The 15,287-nt window shown below is 39.2% G+C and overlaps 2 protein-coding genes across 4 annotated transcripts in view; both read left to right on the forward strand.

Moving 5' to 3' along the window:
* The first annotated feature begins 928 nt into the window (after positions 1–928).
* On the forward strand, positions 929–5,549 carry mtrf1l (mitochondrial translational release factor 1-like). 3 transcript variants are annotated; one of them, XM_025008463.1, is made up of 9 exons: positions 943–996; positions 1,803–1,948; positions 2,056–2,135; positions 2,293–2,397; positions 2,595–2,673; positions 3,360–3,523; positions 3,779–3,896; positions 4,493–4,629; positions 4,847–5,549. In XM_025008463.1, exons 1-9 carry the CDS (start codon positions 944–946, stop codon positions 5,057–5,059), a joined length of 1,095 nt encoding a protein of 364 aa, XP_024864231.1. In that variant the 5' UTR covers position 943; the 3' UTR covers positions 5,060–5,549. The 3 variants fall into 3 exon arrangements, with proteins under 3 accessions (XP_017284064.1, XP_024864231.1, XP_037829379.1); XM_037973451.1 differs by lacking the exon at positions 943–996 and adding an exon at positions 1,574–1,687; XM_017428575.3 differs by having other exon boundaries at positions 929–1,948.
* Positions 5,550–6,113: 564 nt separating this feature from the next.
* LOC108244655 (deubiquitinase DESI2) overlaps positions 6,114–15,287 on the forward strand; it is a 15,120-nt gene continuing 5,946 nt past the window's right edge. Inside the window, exons 1-4 of the mRNA XM_017431043.3 lie at positions 6,114–6,686; positions 11,480–11,552; positions 11,773–11,866; positions 13,039–13,180. Of these exons, the coding sequence (XP_017286532.1) occupies positions 6,639–6,686; positions 11,480–11,552; positions 11,773–11,866; positions 13,039–13,180 (357 nt within the window). The 5' untranslated portion in view covers positions 6,114–6,638. The remainder of the gene's footprint in view (positions 6,687–11,479; positions 11,553–11,772; positions 11,867–13,038; positions 13,181–15,287) is intronic.

Here is a 15,287-nt window from a genome sequence, read left to right on the forward strand (position 1 = left end):
GAAACTCCCCCAATCTGTTCGATTTAAATTTCAAAGTGTAATTTACAAGTCTATACAGTCATTTCAGATGTATCTAAGTCTTATTAATTTTCCCATGGGTCAAATTTATTTTGCTTTGTGAATCTGGTTAAAAACAGCAACTATCTCTCTCTCTATGGGAGATATTTTTAACAATTAGCTTGATCACTTAAAAAGGGGATGCCATATTTGAGATCAGATTTTATTGCTATTATTTTATATGAGATGATAAACCGGACACTTAGTGGTTATACAACAATATCTGGGAAATTGCTGTAACTCTGCATTTTGTTTATCTATAAATAAAATTCAATGGAAGTTAAAACCTGATATAATAACAGCATTTGGTCAGTCGCAGAACAATATTTTAGGATAGCAGCACATGTAGATATGTCAAGGTGATAAGGGTGACTTTTATTTAAAAAAACAAAACCCTGAAGAGTTGCAAAATGCAATCAAATGCAAAGAAAGAAAATTAGCGGTGAAACAAGAAAGGGTTTGCCAACTAAAAAATAATAATTTAGTTGTCATAAACTTCAGAGACTTCTTTTTGGGCTTCTCAAAGACTAGATCAAACTGAAAAGATTTTTCAAGATATAAAAAGAAGAAAAGAAGAAACAACTGAAGTAGGTAATGTAGAGGGAAAATGTAATTTTAACTGAACATAATGTTGTCAAGTCTGGAGGGTTAAAGCAGCGTAGAGGAAGACGATGAAGCAGTGGCAGCTACAGGAGAACAGTAAAAACATAAAATAAAATGAAAACAGCGAGATACCTCCATTAGATTAAAGTCTATATTTTTCAATATTTAAAGTCAGGTTTAGCTTTATAATAAAATCTACATTTGTGAGTAGTTGTAGTAGAGGGTTAAAGCCAGTGGGGGGCAGTAAGGCAATTAATAACTGCGCATGCGTGTCACATTCAATATGTCTGCGCCCTACAGCAAGGTGGTAAAGAAGCAGCGTTTCAAAAGCAGATGGTAACAATTAGTGACCTGATAATTCTAGGACAATGTGTGACTGAAATGTGGTTTGTCGTAATGTCAGCAAAATGTTTTCGATAAAAAGGAATCACTAGCTTTAGTCTGTTTCACGGCTGTGTATTGTAGCTGCAAAGTGTTTGTTTACTCCGTTAGATTTATCTGTAGAAATACAGCCTTCATTACAACGTCACAGATTAATAGTTATTTTCAGTCCTGGATTTGAAACGGTAGTTTTGTCTTCAGGTTTTGCCACAGCACTGATTGTAGCTGCAGACCACGTGAACTTACTTTAAAATTTAAAGTTTTATCAAATTAAACTTATGTTTGTTGCATGACATGTACCCCGAATTTAATAATTCCTTTGTTGTGGACAAGCTGTTTCCTAAAATAATCAATCCAGGACTTTTAGGCACGTTTAAAGAACAATTATCCTTAAACCTGAGTAGTTTTGAATGGAATTTGGCTTATTGAGAGTCATACACCAGAAAGTGACATCAAGGTCTGTTCTACTGCTGCCTAAATATTCTTTAAGTCAAATTTGTAATGGCTTATAGAAGACTTCTTAGCCTCCTTCAGAGAAGAGGTGAGGTGATACCTCACTTTCAACAAAAACCTCAACATATCAACCACACCTTCCCTGAACATACCAACCACCTGTATCACAGGAGCCAAAGGGCAATTCACTCAGGTACTCCACTGATGGTGAAGCTGCTGTCAGTGGATGAACTTTTTGCCAGAAGTTCTCTACAAGAACACTTAAAACAGATAGAGAAAGAGTACAATGAGTGTTTACATGTTGTCAGTGGCAATGTGACAGAAGATGAGCGCAGAGATGATGAAATGAGGACCAAGTGGACCAAAGTGTCACTGCTGGCTCCTCTCATTCAGACCATCAGAGAGCTGGACAAAAAACAAAAGGAGATCACACAGACTGAGATCCTCCTGAAAGGTGAGACATGAAGAAAGTTATCCTAAAGCTAAAAGCGGTATTTGAAAAAAGAGTGAATTCAGCCAGTTACACTTGTTACACTAATTTATTTTTCACTTTGCTCAAAGATGAGGATCCGGCAATGCGAGAACTGGCTGAGATGGAGAGAGAAGGGTGTTTGCAAGATATTCAAGATCTGAGACAAAAGGTGTGGCTTTTCACTTTTACAAGATGCTGCAAAATATAGTAGAAGATTAGAAAAGGAGGGTTTGCACATTTAGCTAATGCCATCCTATGAACAAGAAAACACTGTTGTACTTCTCTGTTTTCTTTTGTTGTTGTACTCAGTCATTATCTCCAATCAGATTTTAGATCTGCTGATCACAGATGAGGAGGCTGATATGAGTGACCTTGTCCTGGAAATCACAGCTGGTGTCGGGGGTCAGGAGGCCATGCTTTTCACCTCTGAGGTCTGGTCAAGCATCCGTGTAACAAATTCATTTGTATTTCATGGACACATTTTTGACCGAGTTCGGCTCATAATGTTGTTGTATTATTTCAGCAAACTAAATAGTGAACTACATACTTGGAGGGGAGACCAATATCAATCTTAATTAGTTCTGTAAAGTATTTTCAGTGTTCCTGTTTGTTCTGCTTTCTTCTGCAGATATTTGACATGTACCAAAGCTTCGCTCAGCATCACGGCTGGTCCTTCGAAATCCTGGATCACATGGCAAGCGATTTAGGTCAGTTGATGCAGATCGTTAGATTCCACAAAGAGTCACGCTATTGTTCAGCTAATCTAAAGTAACCATTTTTTACTTTTTTTTTCTTTTTACCTCTGTTTCTGTTGTCATCTCTGTGTTGCGTTGCTGGAAAAAGTGGGTGTAGTTAAAAATTCTGCCCTGTTTTTGTTTCCTTTTCTTTAAGTGGCCTTTTGAAATAGAAGACAAGAATTTCAGACCACTGTCCCATATTTAGGTCACAGAATAGTGGCCCCATTGTCTTTGCATACTTGTCACTTAGATTCTAGGCTAAGTTGCAATCATCTTGAAACTGACAGCTGCCACTAAAAGGTGGCACACACACATACATCCAAAATTGCAGTTATTAATATTATATATCATGCAAAAAGGGGATTTCCTCTGACTCTTAATGCAGAAATGTTTCTGTACTTTTTTGTGTGATCTTAAACAGGTAGAAGGAAATAAGTTATACAACAGGAAAAGACTTGAAGCAACCTGACTTTTAAGGCTGAAGGAATAAAATGTATATCAAAAGTCTAATGCAAAGAAGCAAACCTTTTTTTTTTGACACATAGATTTAAAATGCCAGCATCTCATGGCATGACTTTGTTCTGAGCCCTAAATTTGAACACATACGTAGAACTTTGGTGACAAAGCTTTTGTATTATGTCCTTTGATGTGAGCAGGAGGACTGCGTCACGCCTCGGCCAGTATCAGTGGTCCTCAGAGCTACAAGAAGATGAAGTTTGAGGCCGGAGTTCATCGAGTTCAGAGGGTTCCCAAGACTGAAAAACAAGGCCGGATGCACACCAGTACCATGACTGTAGCTGTTCTGCCCCAACCCACAGAGGTATGAATACACAAAATAGATAAATAGTTAATATGTACAATACTGATGTGCTAATTTTTGCTGTCAATACAAGCCTTTTTTAATCTTGGTGTGTTTAAAGCACTTTAAAAATATGTTATTATTATAATATGAATATTAAAATTGGGGTTGGATGGAAACAAGTTCCTTGAAACAAGCTTCAGAAACATGAAAGAGTAGTTGTAACATGTTTAATTTATTTTTTAATCTTTTGTTTCTCTTGTGTGGTCTGTTTAGATCTCTTTCACAATAAACTCTAAGGACCTGAGGATAGAAACGAAGAGAGCAAGCGGAGCTGGAGGTCAACATGTCAACACAACAGACAGTGCAGTCAGAATCGTCCATCTTCCAACAGGTAAAAACTGACAGGAACACACGCTGATGCAGACCGAACACGCTGCACATTTTCCCTTTTTGTTCGGAGAAACCCGAGCCAACATGACCTGCTTTAATTTGTTTCCAAATTGAGTTAAAATGATCTTTAATTGGATGTCACGCAGTGTTTAAAATAGCTCAGCAAAAACTTACACCTCTGCACTCTTTTCACAACCATCAAAAGTACTCAGGAAAAATACAAGACACTGTGCATAAAAAAAGTTCAAAAAAAGAACAGATGAATAGGTAATGAAATCAGCTACAGGAAGTAAAGTTGGTAGAAAGTATCAGTTTTAAAAATTGTGCTAAACTCTGTAGCTTTTTACCACTTCACAAGAGCAACAATCCTGAGCAAATCAAGAAACTTTGTTTAATCCGAGGGTGCTGTGAAAGAAACTGCCTAACCTGTTTTCCCCCCATAGTCAGGAGTTGTAAAAGCATTTTGACATGTTCATGTGTAACCCTGAAAGATAATTTTGTCACTCTCCACTTGTTTCTTTCCTGTTTGTAACAGCGGTTGTGAAACGAGTTGGTCCTTTTTAATGCAGCCCTTGAATGCTTGTGTGTGCTTGTTAGGTGTGGTTGCAGAGTGCCAACAGGAGCGATCCCAGCTGAAGAACAGAGAGAAGGCCATGAAGGCTCTGAGAGCAAAACTTTACAGCATGAAGCTGGAGGATGAAATCAGCAAGCGCTACAACCAGCGCAAAATCCAGGTGAGATTGAAAACTGCAAAACAAGACTTTTGAAAGATATAAGATGTTGGATTTAACTGTTTATTATTGAAACAGTATTAGATCAAATTTAATAAAGTAAAATAAACATGAAACAACTTCTTTAATTTGATTTATTTGTAATCCAAAAAGGAAGTGAGCAAACAAAACAATGTAAAGTAGGGAACAAAAACTCAGTCTCCTACTCCTCCTCTTTCAGATTGGCACGAAAGGCAGATCAGAGAAGATCCGGACCTACAACTTCGCCCAGGACCGTGTAACAGACCATCGCATCGGCATGACGGTGCACGACGTTAAGAGCTTCCTGCTGGGGGAGGATCTGCTGGACCAGATGAACTCTTCACTGCAGGAGTTCTCCAGCCAGGAGGCAATCATGGAGCTGTTGGGAAAGAGTAACCAGGAGGGTTCATGAGTTTGGCCCTGACAGAGAAGAAACTTTTTTTTCTGTTCCTACTCTGCTTTAAGGTCTGATGTATACCGATCACAGTACATTAAAATGGTGGGAACATACTTCTGCCAAACTGCAAGACTGTGGAACTTGGCTGCAGAGATTTGCATCAGTAGAGAGTTATTTATTTTAACATTCTCATTGGACTTTAACTTTTCAGGAAACTGGTATTTTTCTCATACACAGCTGATGATAATATGTCAAATCTAACTGTTTATCACCAGTTTGTCCCTTTTTTTAAATGAAAAAAATCTCGGCAGAACAAGAGGTACGCGTTTAATTAAAGGCCTTGTATTCCTTGAAGGAATGCATATTGAATACAGTTTTGGTCAAACCTTGTAAATAACTTTAATGGCAATCATTTGATATTGCAAGATCTCGTTTCATCTGTTAGTGCTTAAAGTGCTGTATGTGTTGGGAATGAATATCCATAAAACTGACCATGCTATATCCATTTTTGTATTGGCTATGGTTGATTAGCTGTGGTGGCCATGTTAAATTGGGTTGACTTCAAACATTACCCACTAGAAGTACATCCAATGATTACTTTCTGAGAGTTTCGCTAAAATCTGTTCAGTTACTCATAGGTATTTTGCTAATAGGCCGGTAGTTAATGCCAAAGTTTTAAAAATATACCTTTTGTGATCAGTTGGTGCTCAGAATATGTATGGGGATTCATTTTCAGCTACTAAAGCATCACATTTTAGTTCAATGTCTGTCACACTGGCTGAGTTATAGCTATTTTTGTGGGGAATTTTTTGTGATTATTTGCTGAAAATTTCATGAGATATTTTGCTAACTGTAGACAAATGAGCTCACACAGAGACATGGGCAAAAACAGCATCCCTTTTGGTGGCAGATAATAAAAATTAAACATTTTTTACATTTTTAATTGGACTGGTCATATGTATGCCAATGTGAGTCAAATTGGTTTTGACTTCTTATTTGTGTCTTTGTGGATCAATGGAAGGCTTTTAAACTTCGTTACCCATAATCCTTAGCGCGCTGAGGTTGATTAATCGAATGCAGAGACAAACAATTCTCCCAACGGTCGCATCTCTACCGTTAGCCAGCTAAAGATGGCGTAGCGAGTTGGGTTTTTTTACAGAGAAAAATACGTTTTTAATTTTAAAAGTATGTCGTTTCCTAGAAAACTTGGTCTGGGAAAATGTGTTTCAATTGTCTTTAATGCCTTTACACTTTCTGGAAGACAGAAATCCACTTTTACGCCGTCGTTAGCCGAGCGGGTTTAGCGAGTGATTTGACGGGCGAAGAGGAGGCTCATCTGTCCGCCGCCGCCGCTGCAGCAGCAGCTCCGTCTGTGGGGATTTGGACAAAGCCAGTCAGATGTTGGACGATAATAAATATTATCTAAACTCCGACGTGTTAAGACCAGCCGAGCACCATCCGTGAAAGTGACGGCAGTAAGAAGGAAAAAGTCTGTTTTAGGAGGGCGAGAGGTGGGATCTCGCACCGAGGAAAGGAGGAGGAGGAGGAGGAAGGACCTGCGGGGAAGAAGGGACGTCTGGGGCCCGAAATCCTGATGCCAGTGATGGCAAACGAGCCGATCATCCTGAACGTCTACGATATGGTAAGAAAAAAAAGGAAACTCTGAAACATTTCATTCTTTACTTTAACTGGTGAAGTTAAAGTAGTTTGTGCAGCATATTTCTCTGTAGAAAGTGACTGGATGCTACGTTTGTTATAAGCGGACATTTTTATGAAAGTAAAATATATGTAATATTTCACAGTTGATTTTTAATTTAACCTACACGTAGTTTTGTGCAATTACATTAAGCTTCTTTGCATTGTGTTTAGGTGTTTTGCTCTCATTCTTTAGTTGCTCTTATACAAAACCTACAGCAATTTGAAGGCATAAAATAGCACTTTTAACCAACAAGGGAAGTTCGAAAGAGCTGTTTACTAAAGTCCTAGAATATTTCAGCATGGTGTGAAGTGTAATATTAAAGAATTATAGAAAACTGGTGAAATGAAAGACAAATCAGATATAAAAGATGGCAAAACTACATAAAAACAAGCAAACTGTCATAAAAAATCTGAAGCAAAAGATCATCTCAAATTCCAAATGAATTATATTTATCTGCTAACAGATACAGTTTACATACATTAGTTAGTTTCCTTAAAAATATGCAGAAATAAGCACCAACTTCTTGGTGCATAAATGCGTTTTTCTGCCTGTCAGACAGTGTTATGTCCAACTAAAGACATGAGAATCCAGGCATCGCTACAGGCATCTGTTCTGGCTCGTTTGAAGTAAAATGTGAAGAAATGATGTGTTGCAAAATGCCACTCAGAAGGCTTTATTATTAGGCGTTGTTGGTGGTGTTCAGTGCAACTAAAGCACATCTGAGTGTTTCAAAATAGGACTAGGAGAGGCATGATAAAGATGATGATCTACAACTGATAACTGACTGGCTGGTTCCCACATGTCTTTTGTTTTGATAATACTGGATTTCCATATGAGGGAAAAGAGCCAGAATAATCTGCCACTGTCGAAATAAAAAGGTGGCACAGGTGAGCGTTGTGCCTCTTCCGGTCTCTGAAGCAATCCTAGTTTGGTAAGCCTTCATGCGAGAGGTCATGGAAAGAAAAACTCAATGTGAAACGTCTAACAACCATGACAAGTAGACGTGATAGGAGTCCAACAGTTTCCACTGAAGAGGAGATGTGCAGTTGTGTCCTTGGTGCAGCACGAGGCAGAGGTTGAGTGTTGTCACCATGCAGGGGTGAGTCAGTCAGTGGGGGTCTGCTCATTGATCTGCTGATGAATCATTGATTGTTATGGATTCCCTGCTGTGGCCAAAAAATGGGAACTGCCTCGCTAGAGCCATAAAACAGTACAGAAAGGCATTTTCAGGATAAGGGGTGAGCTCTTGGTTTGAAAATGATCTCCAGATGTTTCATTGCACATATTGTCTTTGTCTCATATAATCTGTAAGATAGCATTAGCATAACATGTATGTAAAATAGTTTTAGCCTGTCTTTCTCCCCACCTCTTCTTCTTCATCATCTCTTCTGTTTGCTTCTCCTCCCTCTCTTTATGTTGCTGTCTGTCTCCTCTCCTCCCCCTCCTTCCTCTTCCTCTTGTTTTTCACTTGACTGGCTGGCCACAGTGGTTTCTTCTCTGAAAACTGTGCAGAGCTATTATCTCTATCTAAATTTTATTATTACGACAGACTGCAGAGGACTCGTCCTACCGTGGCATGCAAAAAGCCTTCAGAGACTTTAGGGGTGTGTATCTCTTACGAGTGATGGGTATCTACATAAATGGGATTCATTACACATCAGGAAAGTGGCCTTTGCACGCAGTAGAGTTCAGCGCCTTTCAATTCAGTATAGTGTGACACGTTTCTCAAACTTTCTAAGGTGTTCATTGTACGCAAGGTATTTCTGTGAATATGGCATAGGTTAGGTACCTTCAAACAGACATTTAATAATAGATTGAAGAATCACAAGTGTTTTGGGACCAAGTTGCACAAAATACACAGATTTAAAATTTGTTATTAATATTTTATCTGGCGGGTGTTTAGTGTGTTGGCTCTGATGTATCATGTCACACGCAGTCACGCTCCACCACACTGTAAGATGATGCAATTCTAGCAGTAAATGGGCTAAGACTCATCTCTTTCGTTTATTAGCTTTTTGAGAATTTATTCCCCTTCAAGCAACGAGAGTGAATGAAACAGGAAGTCAGCCTGATATCTGTTGTCAGCCAAATTGACATCTGTCTTCTGTGTGGTTGACTCTTCTTTAGAATTTTAAACTCAATGTGAAAGTAAAAAAACAACAACTAAATACTCATGCTATTTTTGATACTACAGGGCAAAAAGAAAAAGATGCCGACTGTTAGATTTACTTAAAATGGCTTCAACGTTTAAAGATTGATCGACGTTGTTCTGTTGTTTCAGAATCGGCTCGTGGATCTAATGTCTCACAAGAAATCGGCGGAATAAAAGGCTGTTGTATTTTGCTGTGTACGCTTCAAGTTTTAATTCCAGCATGTCAAGCTAATGAAGTGGAGGAGGAGGCTTCATGGATGTTGCGGTGTCGTGCGTTGCTCTGAACAGCTGAATGATGACTTCCTGGCTGTGAGTTTGATCTGATAATGGCTGAGGCCAAGAGAGCGTCGTCAGGAGAAAGAGTCCTCGCCATTACGTTTGTTTAACTTGTGTATTTAAAAAGACAGAAAAAAAGCTCCGGGATCGATGGTATTATGTGATTTTTGAAGGAATGTAAATGCAGGCTCCCGACTGCTATTTCTCCTCCACGACTCCCATCCTGTCACGTTCTCCCTGCCATCCTGCTCCTGTCTCTGCTAAGTGGATTTCCCGGCCAGCTCTGAGTGCTTTAGTACACCGCTCTAATGAGAGAGCATTATCTTTACACCACCTGTCTGGCTGCCTGCCAGCCAGCCAGCCAGCCAGGCAGGTGTGTGTATGTGTATGTGTGTGTGTGTCTATGTGTGTGTATATATATGTTTTCTTTGATTTATCTATAAATACTCAGCCTAATTTCACAATCATTCAGAAGGAGTAACATACTCTTTTTCTTCCCTTTTTTTTCTCTCATAAAGACACAGTGACATCATTTCCCATTTTTCTTATATTGCTTTGTTTTAAAAAAACAAAACCCTTACACACTAACTCAGTTTCTTTCATTTATAAAGAGTTTGGGCGTAACGATTTAAAGTTGATGTTCACTGTTTTATAAAATCCGTGTTGTAGGCTTTTGGGCTTTAGATAGTCGCGAGTTTTTACGCCGTTGCACACTGAAGGCAGTTAATAGCTAATTCTGTGATTCAGTGTGTGAAAACCAAACATGGTTATTACTCTTGGGCCCGGAGAAATGACTGGACAGCAGATTACAGACACATTTTGTCACCATTTAAAGTCGGCTGACGTAAAACAGCCGTGGTGGCAAAACACTGCCAGTAGCACGACTGGAAATTACAGAAAGAAACGTTAATCTGTTGTTTTCACCCAAACGTTTTAATCCGACCTGAACACAGCCCGTGGCTTGAAATTATGGAAGAGTCAGGGAGTAAATTTGTCTTCAATAATAAAATATTTTCAGTCTACTTGAGAAAACAAAACTAGATTGCCACTAGGAAAACATTTAGCCATCATTTTTGTTTCATTAAGTTTTGCCCAGCAGTTCATGAGATATTTTGCTAACAGACAGACACATGAACACACATATATGATTAGCCTGCCTTTCATGGCGGTGGGTGATGAATATTTGAAAAAAGAAAATGGCATAGAGCTATTTACTTCATTTTGCAATGCATAAAGTTTTCAGGTTTATCTCCTTTTAGTGTTTTGAGCTTTTTGTAAAAATATCAATTTATGTACAAATCTTGGTGGCTTTACTGAGGGTTATGTTTCTGCAAATACACTACAGTCTTATACTTGTGTGGATCTGCTTTCTACCTACAAGTAGCCGCTTTAAAATGCTTTGCATGTTGGGTTTTGATCATTTGATGAAAACCTTTGGTGAAGGTTCAGCTCTTGCATTTGTCTGCAGCTTGATTTTTTTTTTATTATTATTTTTTGTGACTGTACGCTTCGACCAGATTTAAAAGTGGAAGCTGTAGCTAAAAAATCTTCTCGATGTGACGACTTCTTTCACAGGCTGCCCAATCACATGCCACCAAAAGATGTTTGCCACACGTCTAAAAAAAAAAAAGGTGGCTGGCAGTTTGAGAGATCAAAGCTGCTGCAGATATTAAAAAGTTTTGACTATGTTTGTGAGTTTATGAGAGCTTGTTGCTAGCGGTCTGTGTGGGAAACATCAGGGGTCTATAAATGTCATTTTCAACAGCAGTAGAAGACGCCAGCTATCGATTCTGTCATTTCGGTTTGTGTAATTGGGTCGAAGGCATCTTGTCATTCAAATTTTGCATTGACGGAGTCTTGAAGGAAACGAGAAAGAAAAGTACAACAAAATAGCGCCTCGTTCAATATGACGGCTTGCATTGCAACAGGATTTTAAACAGGAGTTTATTATCTCTTCAGCTGCCATCTGCTAATATGTAATCATACTGAAGGTTACGTCATATGTGGACAGGATCCTAATTTATATTTTATGTGTTTTGGATGTTTGCCTTTGTGCATTTGGTCTGTAGGAAAAGCCTTATAAATGTTCCCTTTAAATAAATGATAAAGTGTGCCATTGTGTTAATCATTTTTTGTATTTGTTCAGATTTTAGTTTATTGAACATAATTAGTTGAAATCACCTTTGTCTGTTCTGAAATTTTAGTAACTGTTATCATTTTTTTAAATACTACATATCATACATACAGTATGCTCATCTACGCTTAAACATGCAGGACTCATTTTTCTTTGTTTTTCTTCTCCCTTCAGTACTGGATCAATGAGTTCACCAGCTCTCTGGGCATCGGAGTCTTTCACTCAGGGATTGAGGTCTATGGGAGAGGTAAGGTTGCTCAGAAATACGACACTATCTGCATCATACTATCTCCCCGAGGATTGTGTTTCAGAGAGAATCCCTTTTATAGCCTATAATACATCATAACAAATGCACCACTGTGTTTCCTTCTGCACGTATCTGTCTAAAAATGCACCAGTCAGCGAGTCGCTTTTCGTGCTCAACCTAAGCTGCTTAAATAAGTGTTTGCTTGTTTGTTTGTGTTCAGAGTTTGCCTACGGTGGACACCCGTATCCATTCTCAGGGATCTTTGAGATTACGCCAGCCGATGCAACTGAACTCGGCGAGACGTTTAAGTTTAAGTAAGTAGAGGGTATTTTTCTGTTTGCGTGAGAAGCGCTTTCCCAAAAGTGCTCGTGGGATTTTCTGCCCTACTCCAGACAGCCCGCAGCACGTCTGCATGTCTTTGCCAGTTGTTTTCAGGCAGTTCATTAAAAGCCAAATGTCATAATGTGGCCGGGAAGCTGGCTCAGTTCATCAGGCAGTCATTAAGACGGGGCACAACTCCAGAGCATCGGTCTGTTGGCTTATTAACTGGTCAGTGAACTGTAGCATCAAGACCGTTAGTCATTCAGTCCGCTCAGGATGGAGGACACTGCATCTCTGAAGCTGAATTAGGCAAGCAACAACACGTTTAATGTTATTATTTTACTCTGTGTTCAAAAAAGCCAAAGTCTTTGCACCAGTTTTGTGCAGACCTAAAAACAGATACATTGTGCTAAGTCTTTCTTTTTTTTACTCCAGTACAGCATAGAGCTGTTCTGAATGATTTTCACTGAAGTTGAAATGGAGTCAGAGAAACAGCAGAGCATTAAGTCAGTTCAATATGCTTGGAGTGCCTCGATCTACCCAGAACCAGTGTTCTGCTGTGTATTACTTCTGCTCTAGTTGATCTGCCCTGCAGCTTTAGAGACACTCTGTTAGACAAACACACACTAGTTGTCCCCACGGAGGCCGGCTGGCTGTAAGCACAGAGCATCTGGGACGGTTGTCTGAATGTTATCGGCTGAGACGAGCCAAATAAATCAGCACTTTTCCACGCTGCAATCAGCTCGTTTTGTTTTCTTTGTGTTTGTGTAAAACTGGAAAGGAAATGCAGGAAATGAGCAAAATGTTAATCCTCTGCTGACTTTGTTGTTCAGGTAAAGAGATTTTGCGTTTTTTGTTCGTTTTAGCTTACTTCATCAGAACAAAATGTGTTGATCTGGTGTGATGAAATGTGCAAAAATAACGTAAAATCTCTCAAACCACCCAGTATGATTTAAGTATTGATGGCTGTATTGTTTCAGTATAAAGATATACATTTTTGATTGTATTTATTGCCACATAAAGTCAGAACAAGCTGGCGTGGGAAAGCAGAAAGCTCGTAAACGCATGAGACATTCTAGCAGGAAATGTATTGATTGCGCGTGGAGTTGCTCTTGGTGTGTCCTCGATGAGTCATGGCGTACACAGTCTTTCCTTGTTTGCGCAGAGAAGCCATAGTCCTGGGCAGCACAGACTTCACAGAAGAGGATGTGGAGCGGATTGTGGAGGAAATGGGAAAGGAGTACAAGGGCAATGCCTACCACCTCATGCACAAGAACTGCAACCACTTCTCCTCAGCTCTGTCTGAGGTAGGTACTCTGAACAACGCCCAGAAGCCTGCGCAGCTGCCCTTATTAGGACATAGCAGTAACTTTTATGAATTGTGGACAACCATAACCCGAATCAGGAAGCCAGAAATAAAGTTATTTCTTTTTAAACCTAGGTTATACACAATCATTGGTCATGACATAAGCGAGAGGTCATACAGGAAGTAATTGTTCAAATGTAAACATTTCATCTTATTTGTTTTACTTTGAATAGTTCTTTATTTAGGTTTATGCAAGAGTTGTAATAATTTCTTTTGCATTACAGATTTCTGTAGAAATGAACCCTTTACTGCTTCTTCCATCCACTGTGTTGTGCACACTAATCTGAACTGTGGCAAAACAACATGTTGGTAGAAAACTGTGGCTTTACGAAGACATTTTAATGACGAAATTCATTGGATGAACCGCTTTATCTCACACATTCTGACTCGCTTCATCAGAGCGCCTATCTAAATGACCGAAAGCCGTCACTTGAACAGATTAACTAACGTTGCGTATCTCATGTCAGAAAAGAGCTTATGCCTTCATTTTGTCTTTCTAACTCGAGATGAGAATGCTTGAACTCGTGCTTTGTGTGTGTGAGTGTGTGTGTGTGTGGCCTCCAATCAGCTTATGTTGCAGTGACTAATGAGCAGGGAGTCTTACAGTTAGCATCAAGCACTCAGATGGGAATTAGGACACTGATACAAGCCCAGACATGCAAAGCCAGCTGGCAAACCCACACACAACAAAGATACACTGGAACAGTAAATTTGAGCTGTAAATGTCACACACAGAGATCCTCTTCAAGAAAGTTACTAATTGGAATACAGGCTTTCATATATAAATGCAAAACGTTAGTAAATAACTATCAGGAGCTAACTTTTAAGCACAAAGAGGGATTGATAGCTTTAGGATTTAATGCAAATGTAACCCAATGACATGGCACGGAGCTTGCAGTAAGAGGCAAGTAGAAAACAGATGGACACAATGATGTTTGTAGTTGTTTTTAAAGATCAGGAGTAATAATTAGTCCTGCACAGGGATCGTTTAATGTCAGGTATGTTTTTCACGCTTTAATCAGTGCTCCGTTTCCTGTTCACATCACCATTCGGCTCATGATGCAGTCAGTTATCTGCACACATTTGTGCACTTCTGTTGACCTCAGACAGGAAAAGGAAAAAAAAACCTCCTCACAAGTTAATTAAAATAAATTTCAAATCTTGGACATTTTTAATTCAAAGTTAGACCAGCTGCTATAGAGGGGAACATTTTAGCACATTTGATACTGAAGTTTTTGTTTGACATGCCTTCCTGTTAATGTTCTTTTACTCATTCTTTCCTCTTATCTGTCCTGTTCAAGACAGAACAAGCGTGGCAACAAAACAAACATTCTAAATCACGAGTGACTAACCAGAAATGACAGCCGGATGTGTTTAATAGGCCTTAGTCTCATCACAAACAGTCATTTGTTGAGCTTGACATAAAATACTTCAAGGGGGTAAAACTGTGCGCTCTGTAGTATGTAAAACGGTAAACAATCAGGTAATTATTTGCTATAGTGCCCGAGTATCCAAATAAGGTCTTCGTGCCTGTTGTTTTTGTATATCTGGATTAGCTGCTTCTTTCAGGTGGCTTTTGGCCTCTGCCTCCTCCTGATGGAAGTTAGATCATCTGCTTAGTCACATATGATGGGCTTTGTGCTTTGCATTCTCTTCGTGCCAAAACATGTTGTCTTCTTCCTGCAACCAAACCACTCTGCAGTCTTGTATAACCTTTCCCCCTCATTTTTTTTAAAAACCTTTATTCACAACATGCATTATATTTAGGCCCGAGCAGCGACAGCGCTGCGAAGGCCTATTGTATTTCGTGGAATTCTTATTCTTCTTATTAGGCCCGAGCAGCGACAGCGCTGCGAAGGCCTATTGGATCTGCTATGTTTCTTATTATTACGATTCTTTGCGTTCTTAAAACGCTAATTTGGAGGTCTAAACATATTCCAAAAGTCACCAAATTTCACCGAAAATTGTCCCCCGCGAGAAATAACACTATTTTAATGGAATCAAAAATGGGCGTGGCAAAACTGCTCCACAGCGCCCCCTAACGTGAG

The sequence above is a fragment of the Kryptolebias marmoratus genome, linkage group LG22 (genome assembly GCF_001649575.2).
Source record: "Kryptolebias marmoratus isolate JLee-2015 linkage group LG22, ASM164957v2, whole genome shotgun sequence".
Classification (NCBI taxonomy): domain Eukaryota; kingdom Metazoa; phylum Chordata; class Actinopteri; order Cyprinodontiformes; family Rivulidae; genus Kryptolebias; species Kryptolebias marmoratus.